Below are 26163 nucleotides of genomic sequence, written 5' to 3'. Positions count from 1 at the left end.
ATTAAACAGGCAATCGCTGTCCGATCGATACATTCGATTACCACGGAACGAAGAATATCGATTTCACTGAAGATTCGCATCATCGTTCGAAACTCGTGAATAATTCGCAACAAATAAACCATACGACAGGCGTTTAACATTAGGTTCACGGACATTCGTTCCAGTTTGGACGGTAAACAGCGTTTCGAAAACTCCATACGCGCCAAACTGACCGGTGCGTCGTGAACCTAATCTTAAAAACGTTCGAATCCCGACGTTAACGATATTGGGAAATATCCGTGGAAGAGTCGAGAGAAAGAGGAGACGGTACCACGCACCTCATTAACTCGAAAGTGATGCACAAGTGGTTCCTGAAGTAGAAGTATTCTAGCATGTGTATCACATTGTGGGAGGCGTTAGCCTCCAGGTCCTTCTTCCTCAAGTGTTCCAAGATCTGCACCTCGATGAGTGCCTGGTGATGGAATCTCTTTTTGTTCCTGCAAGGACGAAAGCGAAGTCGCGTCGTCATTCGGATGAAACGGACAAAGCGTCTACCGCGACTGGCAATTGATCGCGATTCGACGTGATTCGCGGCGACCGAGTTGTCGCGCGTTGGCTCTCGCTCACCTGATGATCTTGATGGCGATGTACCGTAACGTCTTGTGGTCCAGCGCTCTGATCACTTGGCCGAAGCTTCCTTTGCCTATCACCCCCAGGATTTCGTATCTGAACATTCCAAAGAAAACAAGTCCACTTCGTTGTTGTTGTTGTACAAACGAAACGTTCGAATAGTCGTACGTGGAAGAATTCTATATATATATATAAATATAAAGGCAAACATAGACGCGCAGAAATTCCGCGAGCTATTCTCGACACTCGGTCTTTTCGTTTAGAGGCGAATCTCCGAGCACCTTTCGGTTCGATGGGATTGCTCGAATTAATCCGAGTTGAAACGTACCTCTTATCGAACGGAGAATTTTACTCGACGAATCGAAAGTTTCCTGCGATCCAGTTTGGCGCGATCCAATGAATTTTTGGTAATTTCACGGCGATTTACTTGGCCGCCGTTAACGAAACGTTCCGTTGGAATAGAGAGATCGTTCGATCATTGGCCATCGCCGACCGCGATCGAGTGTTTTGACTGTTTTATTGGGAATCGTTCGACGGTAATTGCATACTCCGAGACACGGCTAACCATTGTAGCCGCGCGACGGTGAGATTAGTGTCAACGATAAGCTTCGGTCAATGTTTTTCAGCCTTGAATTTCTAATGAGTTTAAAAACCACATAGATAATATTCGTTTGCGCAATCATCGTTACGTTTTCGTAATTTCTCGCGACCGATAGCCGTAAAAACCGATGCAGCGGAAAGGTGAACGGCACGCTTTTCTTTCTTTTTCACAGTCAACGGTTTATTAACTACGATGCGTGTTGCGATTCAACAACGCTGAACGTCTAAAGAATAAAGTAAAATAAACTAAAGTAAAGAAGGAGAAAAAGAAATCCTCCTCTTCCGCAAAGAGCGAGACTTGTCAGGATTATTATTTCAAGCGAGTGATTATTTTCTTTGAACGCATAATGACCGGTGCCGCTTACGGGGAATCTTGTCGTGGGCGCTCTTTCTCGGTAAACCGCTTAAGGCTGATACACGCAAACACGTGAAATCGGCGTAAATAAACACAGGCCGGCTTAAGTGGCAATTAAAAGGAAAGTCTGTTGCCGTCGTGGAAACGATGGAAACTCACCTGTACGAGATGTGATCGTGGAGGACCTTGTTGTAATTCCCGTTTTCGTCGTCGTAGCCGCAGTTCTGAGACGCCCCCTCCTCGCCGTGTATCTTTTGGGCCGGTAGGCCCAGATACCAGATCTCCGAGTATTTTTCGATCTCCGCGCGCTCGAATCCCGTGAGCCTTGGACCGAAAAACCTGAGCGCATCTTGAGGTGTCATTGGCAATCTTCCGGCTGCGTTTGTTTCATTATTTTTTCGAAACAAAAGAAAAGCAAACATTTCGAACGATTAGAATCTGCCTCGGGGGAATTTCGGCGAGACGCTATTTCAAACGATTCGACTGATAAGACTCGATTTACTAGATTTACTAGATTTTCATTTTGTTCGTTATCGCGGAGCAAAAGGGGAAACGGACATTCTAAGGGTTGACCGTCGAAGGGATTCTTTGAACCGGAGAATATTTTCGTTTCCTCGGCGTTCGATGTAAATGAATGCGTACAGTATGTGTCGTGAGACGTGGCGTTGATGGAAGGCTCGTGAATCGGCATGCTGTGGATGTTGTTCGTCGTAGAGTTGTTCGTGTTGTTGTTGTCCGATTTGTCCACTCGGGTCGGTTTGGGGTGAAAGAATGACTGTATCTTCTGAAACAAACAATCATCGCAGAACTCGTTAACCAATTTCCTGGAGGACGATTAAGTGTCGCGTATTGTATAAATAGCGTTATGCAAACAAGTTATATGTGCTCGAACTATTAAAAAATCATTATACACTAATCGAATAACAAATTCTTTTCCGCGGAAACAAATGGTACGCCTATTTACGTTCGCTACAACGATGGATTTACGATTCGTTTCGGCCCCAACGTCCGCCATATTGCCGCGTCAACGCGAAACAAGTTTTTCCACGCGTCGCGGACGAGACCGGCAACTTTCAAATTTATTTATTCGTGCCAGCGGCGCGAAGAAAGTTTTGTTTACGCCGCGGTGTTTTACAATCGGGTTAGTTTTCACGGGGAAAAGCGGGGAAAAGCGGGGAAAAGAGGGGAAACGGTGTCGGCCGCGACAAATTCCACGGTAGACGACCACGAGACGGCGACCAGAGACTCGCACCGCTGATTACGGATCCGGCCAGGGATCGGAATGGAACAATGTCGCGTGTAAAGCCTGCAATTAGTCGACGGAACGCTCACGAACAACTGGACGAGCGCTATGCGAGCCAGAAGCGAAACGCCACTACGAATCATTCGTAACGCAATCCGATTACGGATCGACACGCTCGCGACGGTCACCGTTTCGTACTTCGGAGAAAACCAAATTACTTTTACGCGAGTCTGTGTTTAAACTTGCGACGCGCGGTATAACGTGCGAGCAGTGGACGAAAAATTGCAAAAATACGCCGCATTTTAGAAAGCATTGGCAACGATTAGCTGTGGACTCGGTATTGAACACGGTTTGGAGAATCGTTCTCGCCGGATCGAGATCGGATGATCGAGCAGTCGTTCGTCGTTGACTGGTTTTCAGCGACTGCTTCCCATCGAGAGTCTGCCTACTCGCGGATCAAAGAAAATCTCGCGGATAAGCGGGCAAAAGTTTCGATCTGGATATTGACCCTGGAGACGCCGGGGCAGCAGAAGTTTAACGGCCCCGACAATTATGTCTCCTCTTCGAGGCATTAAGGCGTTTCGTTTGCGGAGCGTCGCCTTTCCGTATGGCCAAGGCCAGTCACCGGTCGCCGGTGCCGTTTTGAATGACAATCAGCCAGCAGTCGTCTGGCCGTCGTTGTCCCCTTGCCAGAGAGTTACACGACCTACGGTGGCCATTAATTTGCCGCGCGAGTACACTCTTTTCACGACGCGCCCGATCGCGGGACGCGGCCGACCCGATGCGACCTGCGGGTTGTTTCACGATTTGACTCGCGTATCCTCGCGCGACCGGTCGTTATGCCGCCAAGTTACGGGCTCGTAAAACACCGATCAATCCACCGGACGAAGCGACGCTCCCGGGAACTGAAATTAACCCTTTAACAGCGAGAGAGGCTATTCGCGGTCGCCGTTTGCTCGGATGCGACCAAATTGTCGAGTGCGACGTTCAACGTCGAATTTCGTGTAACGCGGTTGCGCCTATTATTAATGCTGAAATATTCGAGTATTCCGATGAAAGGTAAAGTCCGCCGGAAAGTTTCTTCGCGTTTCGAGCTTCTGTTTGAGGTTCAAAGGAAAATTTCACTTTGTTAGGACAACGCTGAACTATCCTTTACGCGTTATATTCGCTGTCTACGGTGTAGCATGACCAGAAGCAAAGTCGATCTCGCTAGGCGATTCCTGACACGTTTCCGGGTACTTTGTTGGATCGAAGTCGCGCGTCGGAACGCAAATGGGCGTCGCTGACCCAGACAATATTTCCAAGTCCGTTCTCTCTTTCTGTTACAACAATCGACGATGCTGTGTACAGCTTTGTTCCGTGAAAGAACATTTCTTGCCGTCTAGTCTCGAATGTTTCGTCGTCGACGGCCAAAATCGTCTCGTCTTCGCAACGATTCACGTTTCACCGGGCGGGTTTCGTCGAACACAATGGACGTTGGTATTATGCAAAATGTAGACCAATCGCGTCTTAAAATAATTGAAACGCGATTCTTCGATGGATCCTAAGTTACCCTCCCGCGACATTCCGAGAAAGTAAATTCAGCCGGGAGAAAGGAATGTTCCCTCGTTGCGGTTATGCGGCAGGTCACGTGACCCTTTAATAGAAATTTATGTCAACGTTTGTCCGGCGGTAATCGTCGTTGACCCGAATCAATTGCCATTGAACGGTTCCCTGGCGCGGCGAGGAGCAGAACGCGCCCCTTTCGGAGCGTCTTCGAGCAGCGCTGACGTCGCATCCGATCATTGTCTATCCTTCGAATTGAAATGTCAAACGGTACGATACCGTTTTCATTTAAACCGACGCGATACAACTATTCGTTGGCAAGTTCGCGTTTCGATAGTAACGCGAACGACAGAGCCGAAGACGTCGACGAGGAAAATCGAGGTGTCCGAGAAACAGTGACGGAACGATCGAAAGTAGCCATAAACGGAGCATTGGCACTTTAACCCGACCGTGTCCCGAAAGCCTCGCGATGTTCACAGTCCCTCGGCGTATCTATTTAAACGTCGGCATCAAGGCCCGGGAGAAACACCTTGGGTGCACGCCTCGAATATTTCCGTGCGCGTCACCCGCCTTCGAAGCGACCGTTCTCCGACTCGCCCTAAGTGGCTGTCTAAATTGTCTCGTTTTATTGGTAACCCGCTCCCCGTGGCGCGCTGGCCCGCACTTTCTGGTATTTAAGAACTCCTCGCCCACCGTTCGTATAACTCGCAGTGTATTTTCTTGGTTAACTCGATGACCGCTTCGATAACCCCTATGGACTCCGTCGTGCTCTTCGGCGCTATGAGAATTTTATACTTTAATTTTCGCGAAAACGCGAAATCCCCTACAATCGAATCTTCGTTGATTTCGGTTCGAATCGCTTGTGGCCACAGGGGTTAACAGGGTTCGAATTGGAGCCGCGCGCGACGGTTCCAATCTCTAGCGGGGCATCTTTGTTCACCTCCGTGTCGCCGCATCCCTCTGGAGTCCAAGCGGCCGAGGAGCTGGCGACAAGGTCGGCGTCGCTCGGTTCCCAATCGACCACGCGTAATGAAAAATTATTATCGCGCGGACAATCGCGCGGACAATCGCACGACCGCGGCGCGTCGGTGCAAATAAAAAGCAAAGGATAGCAGCCTTCTCACCCCTGGCGAGCTTGCATATAAATTGTAATCCTGTACGCCGAGCGAAGGGAACGGGGAAACGAAGAAATAAAAGATTTTCTCTTATTTCACAGCAGCGTTGCGCGGCGCCGCTGCGAAAGCACCCTTAATTTTCCTGTCGTTCTCTCTCGTTCGGCTGATTTTCACCGCGACACTCGGGGCGGTGACGTTGCTGGGCGACAACGGGTGCGCGCTAACGGCTCAAAAGCATAAATAAAACGCGGGGCTCGAGGAGGCGCGACGACGGGCCAAGATTCACGCAACGACCCGATACGCCAAGCCAAAATCCACGTTCGACCCTCGACACCGAGTTCCCCCCGAGAGAGGACGGACGGGTCCCTTGTGTTCTCTCGCCGCTTTAAATAGTTTCGGGCGGGGGTCGCCGTACGGCCACGTTTTCCGCGGGCTCGTTACTCGGCTCGGCGATACGTGAAATTAAAGATCGGGAATGGTTCCGAACTCTTTCTTCCCCCCTTTTCTAGCTGTCGGATGAACGAGCTGTCTCATCTGCGACTCAAAGCGTCAAAGTATAAACCTTCGGACGCTTAAATAATAGAGATGAAACAAACTATACACCGATCCCCCTTGCCGTTTCAGTAATTAAATCATCTGTTCGCAACACGGTGTTCGAAATATCAAAGTCCGAATCGGTGGAATGATATCGTGTCGGTGATCGATACGATGCGCCTATCGATAATGTCCCTAGAGGACAGTCCTAAAGAAAGGAAACAACACACCTGACCTAGGAATAGAGGACGCGGCACGAAGGAAGGAAAGATCAGGCTCTCCGTAACAGCGGATTTTTCCCAAGGACGGCGGTACGTTCCAACTCGGCGGAGCGGTGTGTTTCGATCTTCGAGAGATAGGTACCTACATACAATAATTCCCTACGTCCGAGTTATGCATGCGGTTTACCTTGTGACATCTCTTGGCTGCGGCCACGCGCCTTTCTAATGCGAGGGGCACCGTCGAGAAGCCTATTATTTACTGGCTGGCTGAAAAGTAGCCGACTCTTTTACCTTTCTTTCCAATAGACGGGGACTGTTCTTTGCAACATTGTAGACACGCGTGATCGCATCGGTGGTTTAGGCACTTTTCGCGCCTTGCGGTTTAGACCAATTGGAAAGTGGAAAATTGCCCAACCCGAAAAACCCATTGTACCATGTTCCTTAAGAAAAACCATTCCCAACGACGACTCCATATTCCTAATTACATTCTTCTAAATGTAAATTCGCATCGTCCGGAATCTGATCATCAGTCCGCAATCTCCATACAAACGAGAATCTTTAAGAATATAATTAGAAAAGCAATAGAAAAGTGTTTTCCCAGCGAACACTGTAAAAAGCACTGCGTCCTACGTATACTCTATAATATACATATTTCAAATTCCGTGCATTTCGTGCATCGATGCAGTTGCAAATTGCCCGGAAGAGCCATAGAAATCGACAATCTGCCGATCATCGATGGGTTCATCCTCGGACAACATCGATTTCCCTTGATCGCGACAGTGGCCCGCCGGTGCACGCGATGCACGCGATGCACGCGATGCACGCGATGCACGCGTGGGCGTGCAAGGTATCTCTCGGAAGCGCGGTAGAAAACGTAACCCCGCGCCGAGGAACAGGAGCTCGTTAACCTGCGTGCCGCGCGCGCACTCGCGGTCGGCCGCCGCGCCGAGTAATTAGAAAAGTAACGCCGTCACCGCGTCAGCCATTTCGCGGCCGGCGCGTGGGCCGAGCACCGAGTTTTCTGCCTTCAACCCCTCGCCATGCGATAACCTGAGTCGCGGCGAATGTTTCGAACAGAATTCAACTCGTGAATGAAACAGTAACTTAATTGTGTTTCGATAAATCATCGATGACTAATAAAGTACGCGAAAGAAGGTACGACGAACAAATATTCATAGATTCAGATTCAATCTGAAAACAGGTCGCCGCTCTACTTTAATCGTGATTGAAGCAGTGTCGGTTGAAAATTGATTAGCGCCGATCGCCGGCGTTCCCATGCTCCCCGAGTTCGAGGTTGAACATCCTCGCGCGCCGCGCGTCTTTGCGGTTAATTACAAACAATTACGAGCGGTATTGTTGCGTCATCGTTACGCGGCTAGTAGGCTGTGAATAATGGAATTTTCATCCGCGAACCGGTCGAGCAAGAAGACCGAATCGACGCGTTGCTATCGAGAAACCGCTTCGACTCTTCTGTTATGATTTCTTTCGCTGGCGTGTAATAATAATTCTGCTACATCCTATCCAGCGGTGACCGATATCGCGTGAAAAGGGGTTAAACAAGCAGAAGAAAACACGGGCCACCGTCCGCCGCGAATTTCGCTTTGAAAGTTTCAGCCAACAAGATTGTCCAAGAAATTAAGCACGGTATTCACGAGTCGCGACGGCAGACAGACGGAGATAAAAATTTCACGCGTACTCGTTAGCCCGCGGGAGAGCTCCTTGTTTCATCTGTTTGTTTAAAAAATTCAAAGAGCTCGTCGCACATCCGTGATTAAACACTCGGGACGAGAGCGCAGCGGTGAACCGACCATTCCTCGTTGCTGTATAAATCATTTCGGATTTACTTAACGCGATTGAAACAAGAGGAGAGGCAGAAGTTCATCGTACGATTAACATGTAATCGGACTTGGAGAACTTTAAAACAGAAGTTGGCCCATTATTCTCGATCATTCGATTGCCTTTGCAGTCGAAAATGGGTCACGGCGATTCATCTGGTAGCTCCAACGCGAAAAATCGGAAAATCTCTCTCAGTGGTACTCGCAGAGGTGTATCGTTCGTTCAGGGATCGTCTAAATCGAATTCGCTACCCTGAAAATCTATTTACGAAGGAACACCACTGACAAAGCTCTCTTTTTCGGGGGACCGTGGCACGGCTTTTGTCAGCGGCGAGATTAAATTTAAATCCGTACGGCGAACACTGGGAACGTTCGTGGTCACTTCTGTGTCAAAATTGAACTACTCTTAATGGAGTTGAAACCGAGTAATGCGCTGTTCGGAACATTCATTAAATTCGATATTCCTCAAAAAGGAAACTCTCGTTCCTTAAAAAGGAAAGTGGCCGCGTTCAAATTGGATCGGACAATTCAATCGCACTGTACGATAGAAGAGAAGGAAATCTTTTCAAGAAATATTAACTTCAATTAATTGCCATTGGGTTGAAACTTATTTTTCATCTTAGCTCTGGCGAGAATTGTTCGATTTTGGTATAGACGAGCAAACAGTTGCAGCGTATGGCGCACTCGGTCGACCCGCTTTGAAAATAAAGCTGCAAATAGGCCACGAAAGGGTAGCGCCTTGTCAGCGACGCGCGCCAACCAGAAAATCACAGGAACGGGGATACGGTGTGCCGTAGCACGGCCGGCTTTAGTTTGGCCGTGCATCAATGCGAGCCTAATTAATTGGTTAAAGGCGTTAGAGCCCCGTCGGCGTCCCGACGCCGAGGACAGTCGTAAAATTGGACGCGGACCGAGATCTCGGCCCTGGCATGTCCTTCCTTGAACTTTGCTCGAGTTGCATTCCCAATGCAACGAGAAATTGCAATGAAAAGCTCGTGGGGTTGCTTTCGTTACCCTTCTCATTATAATTTCTTTCATTTCGTCAACGTGGGAGACATCGGAAGGGAAAAATTCCAAATTATACCGTCGACTCTGTTAAATGTTCATGATTCTACTTTTTGTTCGCCACTTATCGCGTGAAAGTATATATTTATCGATTGCCGTTCTCCTTTCAGCGTAACGTCAATGTGGTCATTTTACCAACACTTTCTTCTAATCAACTCGAAGCAGGTAAAACTGCAGTTGCGTCCTCTCAGCTGCGCAAGGTCTCCCATCGAAGGTTGAATCGAGTACGTTTCGTTTGTCCCGTCGATTGTATTTAACCGGCAATAAACGTCACTCTCTTCCGTAAATTCCGCGCATAAAATAAAATCCCTCGAATTCGGGCTATTTAAACAGCCTAGGTCGCGAATTATTTACACAAATTTTGATTTTTCGAGGCTCCGGCCTCGCGCGCACGAATCGAGAAGTACAGTTCTATTAAGGATCGCCGAGGGTCGAGATGGAAACGCGAGTTTAAACATTTCGCAAGGTTAGGCAAACGAGGAACAAAATTTGTCGACTGCTCGAAAGAAATTTGTTTAAAACCGTCTTTAACGATATCTTAAAAGTCTCTTTAATATCGACCAATCCAAAGATCGGTTTTTCGAACGAGACAGCGAATACCGGCGTCGGTATCATTAACCCAGTTGCTAAACCTACGAAAGTGGCGAGGAACGCGCGTGTCGATATGTTTTCGCCCACGGTTCGGCTTCTCTCGCAACAATCGAAAGTTATGGGCCGCGTTTACGTTCCCCCGGGGCGCATCCCGGCCGGAAATCGACTCGCTTTTACGTAACGACGGGCAACAGTCGCGGGTATTATATCCGACAATGCCGTCGTTTCCTCCTACGAGGTCGAGGGAAAAGGTGTTTCGCGTCGAATCGCGAAATTGGATTGCGCCTGGAACAGCTGCCGACTTTCCGGCTGACGTGACACGCCGGCACCGTGCTTTCTACGCTCGAATTCAAAGTTCTTGCTATCGCTATTATTATCATTATTATTATTACTATTACCATTCCGTCGTCCTTATTACGGAATCGAACATTACAATCGAGTTGGTAGTACCGCGGTGAACAGAAAGTACGAATAGAAAGGGACGAACAAAGGAAAATTTTGTCCGTTTCGATGTATCCGCGGCGATTGGCGAATGAATCGAAAGATCGACGTTCGCCTTCTTGGAATGCGTGCAATTTGAAAAATCAGCCAACCACGGCTGCTCCGAATCTGCGAAGAAAATCCTTGCACGAGTAGTTACGTAAGGTACTCGGTTCGCCGAGCGATTCCAGATCCCCGTTATCCCTAACCGATCCCTCGCTTCCGATAGGTCTGTCGTGACCCAGTGGCGCCGCGAGGTTCGTTCCGACCCGCGTAGACCCCGGCGGAACGAAAAAAACCGTCCTCGATATTCATTGACACGGTCGGCTGTATATGGACCGCGTTGATTGCCGCGATCGAACAGGTCCCCGATCGATCGATCGAGGAGGATGCAGCTCGTAGTACACGCGTCTCGGAATGCGCACGGTGCGCGTGGTTGGGAGTATACGGATAGAGAAAGAGAAGTCGCGCGCGCGGTCGTCTAGCCGTGCGCCATGTACGAGCATAAAGGTTTCATTGCCTTATTAAGGTCCGCGGCGATCCGCTGGCTGCTGGCTGCCGCTTGCACCGGCCGGGGGTATCGGGACGAAGAAAGACGGAAAACCGGAACTCCGAAACCAGTTTATTATTCGAAACGTAGGTTAGCCGATGCCGTGGCAGCCAGCTCGGCCGCAGAGAAAACCAGCTGGCCGTGCCGGCGACCGGCGACCGGCGACCGGCGACCGGCGACCGGCGACCGGCCACCGGCGACCGGCAGGCTGCGTCTTTTATACGAGGTTTTGTTCGAGGCCAGTTTCGCTCGCGGGTCAAAGTTAGGTCCGACGCGCGTTATCGGCCGTTTCCAGGCTCGGTCTTACAGGGACCGATGTACTCGGTACACGCTACCGGACTTATCGTACACCGCAGTCTACGTTAGACCGAAGAAATCCGCTAATTTCCATATCGATTCGAATGAATCCTTTCAGCTCGCTGCGTGCGCGATACGTCTATTACACACCGTATCAATTCGAATCAGTTCGCTAGGCTCCCTATCGGATTTCATCGATCCACAATGGTTTCTGTTGTGTCTGTTGTGTGCGGTGTGGCTTGCACCGTGTTTACCGATCCTGGAAACCTGTATCGGCTCTCGTGAATCCGAGATTGTCTTGCGTCGCGTCCTCTATCCCGAATCCTTCTTGTCAGCCGGGGCTCGAATATAATTAACTCTTCGAATCGGAGGGCTTTAGCAGAGGAAACTAACTTATGTCGCACTCTAGGAGCTAGAATATTCAATTGCATTCTAGATGTTAAGCTATAAAATATCGAAATATCGAACGTTAACGTTTGGACCATTAAATGCTAAATATCGAGACAGCGAATATTAAGATACCGAACATTAAGATGTTAGATATTAGAGAATGTTCCGACATCCAACAGGGAAATTCCACGTCGGCGACGCAGCGACAGCAGTCCTCAAAGGGTTGAACCACACCCGCGCTTAATCTCGCCGACGATATCTGGAATATTCATCGCGAAGACTGGTCGCGGGCAGACAGGGAGGCGACGTGGTCGTATCGGCGCGTTTAAAAAGCGCGAGCGTCGCCTGACGCACGCGAGCCGGTTCCGTTTTTGCCCCGCGGCTGTTTAATATTTAAAGCGCGCCACTATTTTCGTCTCGAATCCTTCGGGCCTTCTATTCACGGGCGATCCGTTCTCTCGAGGCGAGCCGCGGCCAACCGGCAACCGACCGTCGCGCCGCGCTCTCCGGGCTCGCAGGAAAACCGTTCCTGTCGCGCGTCGCTCGACCGTTGAGCAATCTGCATAATTTGTCGGAGCACGGTCGAACAGAACGAGCCGGCTACGCGACAATGTAAGATCAAGGTGTGGGATGAAACCGGAACGATGACTGCTCGATTATCCCTTTTCGTTTTGCTCTTCTTCCGCTTTCGTTATCCGCGCCACGCCGCGTGCAGAGTCATCGTCGATCGGTGGACAGTGACGTTGTACGTCAGTTGTATTTTTCCAATGCCATCTTTCGAATCTCGTGCTCTCTTCGATGCTCCGCTGTCGGAAACTATATTTATATTTATTCCTGTTCGCAGTTCGCTCGAACGTCGAAAACATCCGGGAACATCGATTCAGGAAGAATATCGGTTGGCGGCATTAAGATTCCGTTACACGCTCGTCGATCGAGCGCGCTCGCGCGGGGAGGGGCCCCTTTCTCCGGCGAACCGTGGCTCGATCGAAGACAATGGAATACTGGAAAGACAATCGAACGTCAAGCCCGTTGGAAGCCTCTGATTGCCCAACGCGCAGCTTCTGCGTATTGAAATTCAATCGCGCCTGCCGCATCTCGGATGCCTTTGTCGTCCTCGTCGTAGGCCGCGCCGACACAATTTCCGTTCCGTCGACGGGAATTCGAATGGCTGAGTTCCCGGCTCCTTTCTACGGTCCGCCGCGGCCTCGCAAACGACCGGGGACAGTAATTATTTCGTCGGACCAATATGCCACGCCGCTGCCGCTCCACCCCCTTATCGTTTCGGCCGAAACGGAAAATTATTGCTTCTTTCATCCGTGCCACGGTCCGCTTGGGATCATCGCGGCAGGAGAATTTCCCATTTTATGGGAATTTTATTACGATATTTACGTAACCGTCGACGGACCGGAAGTATTTCGAGTCGACTCGCCACGAAAAAGAACCGCGGCTTGGATAACGAGCGGAAAGAAGCTCGCAGAAGTGACCCAGTGACGATGCTAAAAATAATAAAATGTTTTTTGCCGCTATACGCGCGGCATTCGACCCAGTAGGCAAAACTGCCGTTGCTTCGTTAAGGGTTGAAATCGTCCCTATTACTTTTATCGGAATACACCAAGGAAGATACCAGAAAAACTCGATTTAAAAGATCGCAGCATAAAACTGCTCGTACCGCTTCCGAGTAGGAAACTTTACGACGTCCTTCTCGACTAACGGTAAAAGATGAATTACGTTCGAATATTCTTTGTGTATCCTGTCTTGTGACGGGCATTCCTAATGTGCGAGGATCTCGCGGACTAACCTTCCTTGCATAATCCTTTGGTCATTTACATTTCTTACGACGATACGCTCAGCGTTCGACAAAGCTTCTTCGAAATAACGAATGAACGTTCACGGATGTTCTCGAAAGTATGTTATAAAAAATATTCTTCGCGAACCAATAAAATTCTCTCTCTCCCAGATTTTCAACAACTTTTTCCCAACGCCACTGCACAGATGCCAGTTGCAGGCTGGATTTTTCGGAAAATGTCGCAAGTCGCAACGCGGCAAACAGGCATATCTCGATGATCGATTTCCTCGAACTCGCGGCGATCGAAGTCGCAATCCCGCGAGCTAAAACTTCCACACGTGTTCCCGAACACGTGTTACAACCGAGTTCCGCGTGTACCGTGCGTCCCGCGGACACATGTAACACCGATCGACGGAACGCGAAACGCGAAACTCGCCGAATATGTATCAGCGCTTTCTCTTCGGCGAACCTTGCTGCTCGCGTTCGCGCGATCCTCGCGATTAAACGGCGAGCAAAGATTTCGAAACAGCTCGTAGACAATGGTGTTCGACAGCGCTTCGAAATCGGAGGTAAAGAATAAACGAGAAGAAATATTAATACAACCGAAACGATGGTAGTCCAGATTCTTCAACGAAAATTCCCGAAGAAAAGCCTGAAAACTGTCGGCAAATAATCCGAGAATACCGGGCTGAATAAAGATCGCTTGGAATCGTTCGACTCGTTGTCACTGTCCAGGCGACTCATCGATCGCGCGAGCAACGAGTGCATTCGGAATAATTTTCTGAGAAGCTTCGAGCGACGCTCACTCGAGATATCGAGTGATCCGGCCGCGCGACGTTCATCCCGTTGAAAAGTCTCCATTACGAAACCGGCGGACAACGAGAACCGCTTCGACGGCACGACCCACATATTCTCCGCGCGCCGATGGAAGTGGAATAGTTCGGAACGATGTCGCGCGTTTCCACCGACGGGTCCCCGAAAACGCTGATTCGCCGGTTTTCTGCGAGAAATATAGAATCCGGGCCTCTCCTCGGTCGCCTTGACACAGAAGGGGACGCCTCGCGAGGGGGGAGCTCACTTTGGAAGCCGGAAAACGTTAATCGCGTCCCGCGACCGATCGCCGTTCTGTCGCAACCGCATACCTGCGCCCTGATGCAAGGTGTCTAAGCGACGCGTTCTCACAGCTTCGAACAACGGATTCTTCTACGACCGTTTAACCCTTTCCTTCCCACCGGTATCGCCTTGGAACCGCTTCGATCGCGAGCCCATCAACGGAAAATCGACGTATCGACCGCATCGAAAGTTGTAATATCGTTACAAGATAACGCCGATAATCGTCGAACAGGTTATTAAAGAGCAATAATCGACGTCCGCGGCTATTCTAATGAAAGTTTCAACGGCAGTGGCGAATCGCGTTCGGTAGCGTAATCCAAGAGCGCGATCCGATTACTATCCGGGAGTCATTGTTCACAGAAAATTAGCGCTAACGGTTTATGCGGCGTCCGACTATATCCGCCACGAAGCACGTCGAAAACCGACGGACGCGTGTTCGATCCGATAGAAATCGAAGGATAGAAATCGCGCGGAAGAGTTAATAGAGCCCGGCGTGCAAGCGTTCGCGGACGAACGACATCGATTCTCGTTCAGCGTGTAGCGGGGTCAAGTGGTTCAGCTGTCAGCCACTCCGCTAATTAAAGACGGCGAACTGTTCTCTCTCCTTCCATCGGCATCGGGCCGACACGGCTGAACGACGCCCGTCGAAATTACATCTTCCGCGTGGCTGATCGTTATTAAAACTTTGAGCGCGCAGAAACGGGGGAATGCGCGCGCTGATGAGCCACTCCGTCCACTGGTCGCAACGTACGCGGCAAAATGACGCTTCATTGCTGCGACCAGTGTCAACCAATTACGTCCAACTGCTAATTGACGAGGAAAAAGTCCAGGAAAAGGGGATCGCAGCGACTGTTTCACATTTTTGGAAGGAACACGGAAATTGCGCGGAAAACAGTTTAAATCGAACGATCCATTCTTGATTTATTCCGTTAGAATTAGCGAGAAGCTGCGAATGATTTACAATTGTTTTGTTTGTCAATCGTAGGATGTCGCTGGTACACCGGATCAACTGAACGGCGAATATGCTTTAGTTGAAAGATACCTGACGTCAACGCGTTAATTCGCTCCACCTAGAATGCAGAGTCTCTCAGAGTCTCGTCGGGTCACGTGTGTCCCGTTATCGTCTCCGAGTAGGTTCACGGGGTTAATAGAACCATTCCGATGATACTCGTCGATTCCCGATCGTGGAAGCGATCGATAAGCTCGGAAGTTCCATCGCGGCGCACAAGCGGTGAACGCGAAATTTCGATCTCGAAGATTAGAGACGTAAATACTATTTAACCGTTGCTGCGAGCGTTGGCTCATTTCCGACTTTATCATCGTTTCCATCTATTTAACGGCATCTCCTCTTCGCCGATTTCATCTGTTTCCACTTTGTTTCTTAGTTTTCTTCGTGTCAAGGATTCCGTTGAACTTGGAGACAGGCTATCGGAAAATCGTTATCACTGGCCACGCGCTGCTACCATCTCAACGATATTACGGATTAAACAAGAAAATGCTTAAAGTGCAAGCGTTCGATAAAGCGTTTGACAAGTAGATTTATAAATAGAAATAAATTCGATAGTCGATAAACGATAGACTATTTTACATTGGAACCAAGCATAGCCTTTGTATCGAGTATTCGATACTGTAGCCGATTTCCAAGGATCCTGTCGGTTCGCGTGATCTGCGGCGCGGAGGATCGTACCGGCGCCGCTTCCGGTTGGGCCTGGTCACGTGACATCCGGCAGCGCGTTCGCGCGTTCGCGCGTTTACACGAGGAGAACAATATACAACTCGGTGCGCGGCCGACGCATACGAACAACTTGTTTACCGCCCAGCCCGTCTGGACGACGCGTATTTACGCTCGCGTGGTTGTCATTTCGACGATACACTTGGCGGATGAATATCGATGAGGGATCGATCGTCTTCGTTACAAAGACAGATCGGTTCATCCACCTTCGGCAAGATCTTCACCGAAGAATAACAGATGAGAATTTTCAATCGAATTCTAATAATAAAGGATTTCTATCGAACAGAGAGCAAAATCATAGGACAAAAGGTTAATTTGTCAACCGTACGATGAAGCAACGATCGAAATTCTACTGAAAATCAAATCATCGTTTAACCATTCAACTTCGGAACGAAGCTAGCGCAAGTTCGAATTTCGCGTTACTCGAATGCAAGCGATTCGCTGTCGAGTTACTCGATTAACGCGGGCCAGGGGTCAAGGATCCTCGATACTGCAGTTGCTTATCGGAATAGTCGTTCGACGTGCGCTCGGTTGCAAAATCGTCGAACGCGTTCGCGCGTTGGAACACTGTTTACAAATATTCGAGACGATTCACGACGTATTCGTAGCAGGTTTAGCGTCTTTGATTTTTACTGGGATCTCCTTAATCGAAATGGAGCTGCGCGGATGTTCGTCGCGGTTATCGCGCGGTGGCCGAAGATTCGTCGCGTCGAAACGAGGATACCGCCGGTTAATGCCTCTGATAACCGAAACTGGTTATCTCGGGCCGGCGGACGGTACGGAGCTACTGGGCATGGTTCATTGTCCTTTTGTCTGTTAGGCCACACAAGCCCGCCGGCCACTTACCGGCGTCGAGCGACGTTTACAAAGGCGTAATTGTGATTTCTAACTACGTATCCGCGCGTCCGTCGCATGCGCAATAACGGGGAACGCGGGCAAAGCGATCGGCCGTATCCCCGATTGGATCGGTGGCCGTCGATCGTTACCGCGTTCGCTGCAATACACGACGCGTCCACGGAAACAGAGGGAACAGTCGACATTCGATTAACCCAATTGTTTAGATAATTCAAGACACCAGATAATATTCGATACTCGATTAATCGAGTTGCTCGGGCCGGTTTCAGTTACGAGAGGGTATTCGATATTCAACCGACCGCGTCGCTCGACTGATTCAACACGGAACCATGTATTCGTTAACGCGAACAAAACGTTCCGCCCGTTAAGAATTATCTTCCAATTATCCCCGCGATTCTTCTCCGAACGTTCCAGTTTAAAGAATCGAAGTAACACCGAGGAGCTGCTCGGCGCGCGATAGTTCCAAAGAAACCATCGACGCGACGCGTCTTCCGAGTGGAAATCGTCCGACGCGATGGATTTTCGGTTGCTCTATTTTCCCGACTCATTGTTTGTTTCTCGCATTAACGTTCCAGCGAATCTAGGTATCGCGGATGGGAAGCGATGTAGAAAGAAAACGAAGAAAAAGAGGACTGTGTGTGCTCGATTGGAAAGTAAATTTGTACTGGAATTACCGGCCGGATGTAAATCGCACATTCGCGCCGTGCCGCAAATTTCAGCGTGGACGTACGCGGGACGCGAGGAAAAATTGATATCCGTTAAGAACCGCAAAGTGGATGTCACGGATCGAATCGCCGACAGCGCACACACGCGCACACATCCGACTAAATCGAATGACGGGTTAGCCACGGAATTAACTTTCGACGACCTTTCGAAATCAATTTCCGCCTAAGTGAATCGTAAATGCGACACACATCTCTGTGCCCACTATAATTTCCCATCTTTGCCTGGTAACCGCTTACACGCGAACCCTCCCCTGCCCCCTCTCCCGGCAATTACAGCGTTACCCGTTCCCGAAACGAAAGTACTCCGCGGGCACCGTCGCCGATTTCAGGTCAGCCTCCTCCTCTCCGAACCCGAGATACCCCGGCGATAACGTATCGGTCGCTTCAAAGCCGCGCAACCGATCAACCCAGTTCCACTTTTTTATATTTATATTCGCGTCCGCGATCGATAACGATCGTTTGGACGAGATAACGCGACGCGTAACGCGCGACCGACGCGCCGCTATCGGCTCCGATAAATCTCCGCTTATTTTCCGTCACGCGAAGACACCGTTTCCATCCGAGCGAACGGAGCCTCTCGTCGCGGAACGGGCAATATTGTTCCGCGAGATTCGAGTCCCGAGCCTCCGAGAACCGACCGTTTCGGCGACGTCGAGTTCGCGAATCTGGAATACGAATCTGCAGACGAGGAAATTGGTCGTTCGAATTACAAAAGATCCATGTTCGATTCTCCCTTTTTCCAGCATCTACGACGAGTTCGGTATGTAATTTCAACGGTTTGACAATCCCTCGAGCACGAGCAGCTGAATAATTCATCGATAGTTCGTATACTGTAACGGGGACTCCGTTCGCCCGAGGCCAAAGTCCCTGATCCTATATAGTCGCGTGAATCCCTAACGAGTCGAAAGAAATCTGAAACGAACGTAGCGTCCTTTGGATGCTCCCCACGGGTCAAGCCGAAAAACACGGTTAATTCTTCGAGCCGGCGGATCGGTTTAAGCTGGGAAAATTCAATTTTCCGACGCGCCGATTCACTTGTTAAAGAGATCAACCTTTCATCTCCACGCGTAAGCCTCGGGATCGCGAGCCACGGTTGCGCAACAAATGCCGAGTAATTGTGTTCCGGAGATTTCTAGCGGCGATTCGCGGGGTTTCATCGTTGCTCGGCGCCTCGGAGGTCGGGTTTCCTACGAATCAGCCCCGGAATCGGATAATCCTCTCCGGGATTTCTATCGTTTCGCGGACGTTCTCGAGGAACGCGTCAAGATAAAATCGCATCGTTCTCTTCCACGGAGGGGAAGAACTTACTTCGAGCAACTCGTTTCCAATAATTATGCAAAGAACAATCCTGATCCGTTGGACAACCGCAAGCGGGCTCGGTGTTAACAGAGCTCGTTGCCCGGCGATACACACGGGTGTCTTGGTTGACCGAGCACCAGCGTCGTCCGCGGGCGGCTAGGAAAAATCGCGAGGCGGGTAACGAGGCGCGGCAAGTAAGTCAATTAGAGGCGGCACGGTAGGCGCGATGGACGGACGGGGCCCCGGGGCGGTGTCAGAAAATCACGGCCGCGAGCGGACCGTTTTCAGTCGATCGCCGTGTCCTCCAACGTCACGCGCGCACAGGAGGTTTTCTCTTCACCTACGCTTTCGACGTCGCGCGTGTACGAACTGCACGCCGCGAGGCGCATGCGTACCGTTATCTCCATACGCACTTTGACTCGATGCGCTCGTGCGTATGTGGGTCTCTCGGCTGTGCGCGAGTTATGCCTATGCTAATGGAGGATACTCATTTGTCGGTTCGATAATAAGGTCGTGCACACATCGGAGTCCGCGAGTCGGAGTCGCTACGGTATCGTCCGTCTGCCGGTCGACGATTAGGACGGCGCAGGGGCCAAGGGGTCCCTCGACGTCTCTTTTCTTCGTATGTCGCGTTAGTTTATTATCTATCGAACGATTTGCAATTGATATTTATAAGATGCAAATGAAATTCGGATGAAAATACGCGTGAAAGTTATCGAGATTTAGGGCCGTGTCCGATAAGAGTATTTTCGTTGCGTCCGACTTCATCGGGGGTCAAAGACGCACCCCGATAACCTAACCTGTGCATACTTGACCCCTTAATGAAGCCAGATGCAACGACGTTGGAAAATATTCCCATTAGACGCGGCTCTCACCTGAAAGCCTCGAACGACTACGAACAGTGTGCGGTTGCCGAAGCGAAACGCAGATAAGGGAATCCGTCCGAGCCAAGTACGCGAATGCGTACAGATGTTTAGCTCGCTGTACTAATGGTACGTACCAATACTTTTCGTTTGCCGCCAGTGATGTTTATTTTCGAAAGAACAAACGAGCAATCGAGTCGGACCTTCGAAATTTCCCTACAGAAGCCTAGGAGCACGACCATTGAGATTTGCTAACTCAATTTCCTCGGTGATTCCTCGGACAAGCATCTGTTATCTCTCCGTAAAAGAAGAATCGAGGAGTGAGTCATTTCCAGGCATCCGGTAGTTCTAGTATCAAGTAAGATACAAGCTTGTAATATCGGTAAACTTGTTCCACGATGGCGTCGATGATAACGGCATTCGCCGCGTGATTTAACGAAGAAGGCGGAATGGATGTAAACGCGATCGAAACGAGAGACCTCGCCGCTTAGTCTGTTTAACAGCTGCCTCGTATATTTGAAAAACGGAGGGAAGTCGGACGTATTCGCGTGCTCGTACGTGAACGGTTCTAATGGCCAGATAAATTTCCCCATTGTCTGTAAAGTACGCGCGGCTAGTAACGAGCGTATTCACCTGGCAGGTTCCCATATTTACGTAATTACAACAGGTTTTATTGCAATTGACGCCGATGTCGTTCCACTGTTCTTCAATTTTTGAATATTCAACAGAGATTTTTTCCGTTCGATGTAACACTTCCAGAAGTCGTGTTGCATCGTTAGATTAGAACACGATCGTTACGATGCTGACACGCGCAACTACTCGCGAAGCGAGATCTACCAATTTCATTATTATTCCACGTATGTTAAATTACTCTATAATAAAAGTCTATCGGAAGATGAATGATTTTTCAGCGATCCGCGAGTAGACGACACCACACCGTCCAGCTCTCGGACTTTCAATCAGGATTGTACGAACAGTGAATCGCGCGGCTCAATAATTTCACTCGGCTCCGTCGCGTGAACACGAAACGTTTTGAAAACGTTTGGAAAATAAAAGGAACTGGATCCGCGAGCAACGTCTTCGAAAGCGCAAGACCGAAGGGGAGAAAATTCGCAGCGGGATTAAACGGTGCCGCGCCGCTTCAACTTTCTATGTCGCTATTATACTTTCATATGCGCAGCGCCGCGAAGTGTTCCGAGCCCTATATTTTTTAACGCGCTACTTCGCTCGGCCGATCTCCATTCTCCGCGGGGAAAGGAGGGGAAAAATACATCGCGGGAGTGTATTTTTCAAAGGAACACGATCCGCTGAGTGCCACGATAAACTTCTGCTTCCACCTTTCTCGTTAATGGCTTCGTGGAAAATGCGATTACACGAGAGTTACGTTCTCCTGTCCGGGATTCCGATCATGGAAAATTAGAAACAGGACGGAAGATGGGAAGAATGCGATTGCCGAATATACCGTTTGAAAATGTGTCGCTTGAAAATTCATCGAGCAACCGTTCGAATATGATCCAAGGTGTTGCGAGGTCGTTAAAACGCTCGGCCCTCCGAAGATCATTCGATGCTTTCGAGTTTCGCGAGCAGCTGTTTCGAAGAGGGAGGAAACCCGCGATAAAGGCAGCTGCTGCTCCGATTATTGGCCAACGATTTTCGTAATTGTCGCGACCAAGCGGCGCTTACGCAATCCTGCGAACCGAGCCGTGAACCGAAATCGCGTTAACGAAGGTCGGGACATTATTCGAACGAGCTCGCTTTCGATTCGATCGATGTCCCTTCTCGTTTCAAAGAAAACCAAACATTTCCAAAACTGTGAAAGCTAAAAAGATTTCCAAAACTCTAAACAAAGAAAAGCAGAGTTTTACTTCCACTCGCCGATTTCGATTAGTTCGGTTCGATTAACCGATTTCACCATCGTCGAATAACACGCGTAAGAAAAGAAACGCCGACTCGTCCCAGTGACAAGCGGAGAAAAAACGCGTGTGCGCGCGCACAATTGTCCCGCGGCGTTGTGTTACTTTTCCCGAGGATCGTTAACATCGGGCCGGCCTGCAGGTAGCATATTTATGCTATCGCGAAATCCGAGATACAATGCCGGCCGATCGGGTTACACCGGCAGCACGTTTATGGTATATGCGAAGCCTTCCTGTGCTGCTCGTAGCTCGCTCGCGACAGAACGCCGTAAAACGACGAGTCTCTTAACACTGGCTCGGTATTAGATTTTCCTGCGTTTCGCGAAAGCAAAGTCTTTCGAGCAAACTTTCCGAGGCGAGTCGGACGAGTCGGATAACCAACGAAAGAAAAGTTGCCGTAAAGATCCATGTTCCGCGCATTCCTGTTCGCGAACCGTCAACGTAGCGGATTAAGATTCCTATCGAACCGTTCGTTTCTCGCGAGAACCGATAATCGGCGTTTCGCGTGCGCGATTCGAAGAATACAAAAAGGAAATTCGAGCGTTAAAGCGACCGTTGGCCGGCGTCGCGTTTTAGAAAGTAAAGAAATATTTAAAATAAGATTTACAAACAAACCGGCCGCTTTCACCGCGGATGGCTGACAATTCTTTGATATCGATAACCGTGCGCGGCTAGAAATTCTTATTACATCACGGAGTAAAAGTGTACGTATCGATGATCGAAGGTCAATGACACTCGCCGCGATCTCGGCTTTTATTTATAGAGGAAAATTTCTCGGGCACGGTCGAAAGTTTCCTTTCCACCGAGACAATCGCTCCGATCGTTATCCAATTATGCGACGTTCTCTCTCTCTCTCTCTCTCTCTCTCTCTCTCTCTCTCTCTCTCTCTCTCTCTCTTTCGATCGATTTAATAAATCTTCGATCAAAAATCGAACCGACGTGCAGTGAACTTGGCGTCGGTGAAACGAAGGATCGCCAGGATTTCAACTGTTTACGTCCACCCATTATAGAATCGGGTTATTATCCGAGCGCCGTAAAACCTAAGTATTTAATTGGCACGATAAAATCGATGAAACGGATCCCGCGACCGTTGAGCGACGCGCACGCGTCACCGCGGATTCCGAAAGAATCGCCGACACTCGGGAGAACCGATGCGCGGTTACGTAACCGACCCGACCGGGCGCGCGCGAATCGACTTCTCCTCCCCCCTGGACGAAAATTTCGAAACGCAAACAGAAAGTCCAAACGGTGTGACTCACGGGTTCGAGCTAATCGCGCGTCACGCTGCGATCGATCACCCTTTCCGCCCCTTTACTCCGACGTCGTTCGTCCCTCTCCGCGAAAGAAGAGAGAGAAAACGATGCCAACAGGATCCGCCGCGTCCGCGTAGGCGGTTTCCTTTCATCCGAATCCCGCGACCGATCCCGCCAACTGGAAAACTCGCGCGAAGAATGCCGGGCACAAAAAGGTTTCGCGTCACTCGCTCCCGGCGATTTATCGAAAGCGAGAAACCCGCGACACGCGTCGTTGCTCGCAAAATCGACCGTGCCGGTACTTCGGAAAACGCTCGGATCGACCGCCGCCTGTCGTTTACACTCTGCCTGGAGTTCGATTCCTCGTCGAAACGCTTCGCGTTGATCGTCTATTATCCGGATTCGTTGGGCCAACGAATTCGATTCCCTCGGTGATCCAACGCGCGGGATAATTGTGATTCAGAGAATTTCCTGTTTCTCGTTTGGTAATTGAATTGATCTTTCCAGGTTACATCGGTTACTGGGATTGCCGAGCGTTTTCACGGGATTAAGATCGAAAGCTGGTGTAACGCGAGTAAATCGCTCAATGATTTCCACTTCCATTCAGGTTGGAAAGTTTGGAAAGCGGGCGAAACACGCCATCGATCTCGCGTTCATCCGATCCAGCAGCTGCGCGTTCCGCGAATCAGTGCTGGCCGGAACGCACGTGAAAAGAAATTCCGGTATTGATCTTCGCGTCGTGAAATCCTCAGCCTTTCTACGATATCGAGTTGCTCCGGTGTATTCGGTGGCGCGTTGAAACCGTATGCAACGGGAACGTGGAACGGTGAACGTGGAAATTCATTCGGAACCCTCAGAATTGACCCGACGCGATTTCTAGTCGTTTAATCGAACCGAAACATATACGGCGCGTTAAGGTGCGAGCTTTCAAACTGTTACATTTTCCAACGGAAGCGCTTCGCGGGCAACATCTCCCTTCTTGCTCCTGCTCGTCTCGATGACGCTCCAGCGACTCATCGCGAGAAAAAAGAACGAGGAAATCGTAAATACGATATTGCGAATTCGAACGAATCGAACGAAATTAGCCCGCGTTCCGCGGAAAAAATAGAATAATGGCCCGCGGCGGGACGGGGGGCTAATTTACGCACCTGACGAGTGGCGGTGCGTTGCGGGCTCTGAAAATTGAACAAGGTCGGAAACTCTATTTATACGTCGGTTGTTACGGGCAGGCTCGAAGAACAAAGTATCATTGATCGTTTACATAAGCGTAGGACGGGATACACCGCACGCCCGCGAATGGACAAGAGAGAATCGCATGACGGATCGATGCGACGTCTCAAGGAGACCGCTTCCCGATTGGCCTCTGCCTCCGTCGTCTTCCCCGATAATCTGTTCGCACGATCGTGCGAACCCTTATCGCGCGCCGTCACGCAATCTCGGAACCGCTATGGACGGATTCAATCGCACGCCCGTGAATCGGGTTAAATTCTGACCTAAGCTCGCTAAACTTGACAGATCGAATCGACATTTCCAGCTCTCGAATCGACTGTTTTTCTTCGAAATACCTGTGCACCGAGTCGCGTGCAATTCCACTGTCTCCGCCGATTGGATTCTAGATCGGACTCGTCCAACCCGGGGCCCGAGGCGGTTGCGAATGCGTAAGCTTACAAACCTTACGAGACTGCGGCTAAAAAGAGCCATCAACGACACTAGAAATACAACTGAGACACGCTATTAATTTATCGAAACTAAGAGGATGGACAGGCCTATTATAGATTATCCACGATCCAAGATAAAAGGAAAGCCACCAAGGTGTTCTCGCGTGCCCGTGCGCCGCGCGGCGAGCATCGTCCTCCATTTTATCGGCGGAATGTGGCCGGCAGCAGGGAGGTGAGCCGAGGTGAGCGCGACGCACCGGACAATTTGCCGTGCAAAAGGAGGCGAGAACGTTGCTGTTGCGCAACAACCTCGACGCAACGAAACTCGATCATCTTCGCCGTGTAATAACGTTCGTGAACGCGAGCTGCGTAGTCGCACGAAAAAATGTAATCCGATTACTCGCTAACCCTTACGTTGGCGACCTAAACGTTTCTTCGCGTCGATTCGTTTATTCTCGGTGCACGAGACGCGAGACCGTTGACAACATTCGGAACCGAGGGAACCTTGTGAAATTTTCTGTAATATACATTATATTAATACTGTCCAAGTAACCTAACTATAATATAATATTGTAGTTTTGGTACATTTATAAAGATTATTCCGACGATTATATAAATTCCTACCTCTACTATTATTCGAAATGAAACTTCAGTCTTACCGAAATAAGGAAAGAACTAACTTTTTAATGCAGCTAACGTGTAGTGACGATTATCGTTCGAGCAATGTCGGGTATAACGAAACGAATATACGATTACCGTGCACAAATTACGCGTGTGTCCCTGCGTACGAGTTAAATTACTTAATTGTAATGCGTGTCGGCGAGAAAACGAGTGGCTCGAAGTCCGTGTCGAAACTGATGGTATTAATAAGGTGCGATCGCTCGAAAGTTGCCGGACCTCTTAATTCGTTCCAGATCGAAACGGCGCACGGCTGCGCAGCCAAGGCGAGTCGGTCAATTTTGCGCGTGATAACGAAACCGGGTAATTACGCTCGGAAATTAACTTTATCAACACAGGCCAGCCGAAGGTTCCAACAGTCGCCGACAATTTTTCGAAAGCGTATGGTAATCCGTTTGCCACGAAAACTTTCGTAAAGCGTAGCAAACGGTTATTAATAATACCAGCAATTTAACTCAATTTATAATTTATAATTTATAATTTTTAATTATTCGTTAGTCGATTGCGAAACAAAACGATCGATTGGTACACGAATTTGAAATATCTACCAAAGGAATGCACCCGATAACATTATTCTTCCAAACGTTGCTTCGTTGCTATTACAATCTATAATGAACGCATTGAACGCGGGGTGATTTCACGGGGCAAAATACGGAAAGCGAGAAAAATCTACCAAATGATTTCATTGAAATGCATTTGTCTCGCAGAATATCGCCGCGTTGTATCGCATCGTTTCTTATTGGGAAAACATTTCAAATAATTATCGTTTAATTAAGCGAATTACAGTGGTTCATTCGATTCGGGTGGGGATCAACGGTGATACGCAGAATTCGGCGCGCGAGACATGTAAAAATATGT

At 49.5% G+C, this 26163-nt stretch overlaps 1 protein-coding gene across 1 annotated transcript in view; it reads right to left on the bottom strand.

The window, feature by feature from the left end:
* The window catches only part of LOC116430348 (uncharacterized), a 169382-nt gene that overhangs the window by 11832 nt on the left and 131387 nt on the right, over nt 1-26163 (bottom strand). The window contains 4 exon segments of the mRNA XM_076371794.1: nt 318-476; nt 607-705; nt 1724-1940; nt 2207-2348. Coding sequence (XP_076227909.1) covers nt 318-476; nt 607-705; nt 1724-1940; nt 2207-2348 — 617 coding nt within the window.

Source organism: Nomia melanderi, chromosome 10, assembly GCF_051020985.1.
Source record: "Nomia melanderi isolate GNS246 chromosome 10, iyNomMela1, whole genome shotgun sequence".
NCBI classification, from domain to species: Eukaryota; Metazoa; Arthropoda; class Insecta; order Hymenoptera; family Halictidae; genus Nomia; species Nomia melanderi.
Note: the sequence above shows the minus strand (reverse complement) of the source record. Positions and strands in the feature narration are given on the sequence as shown.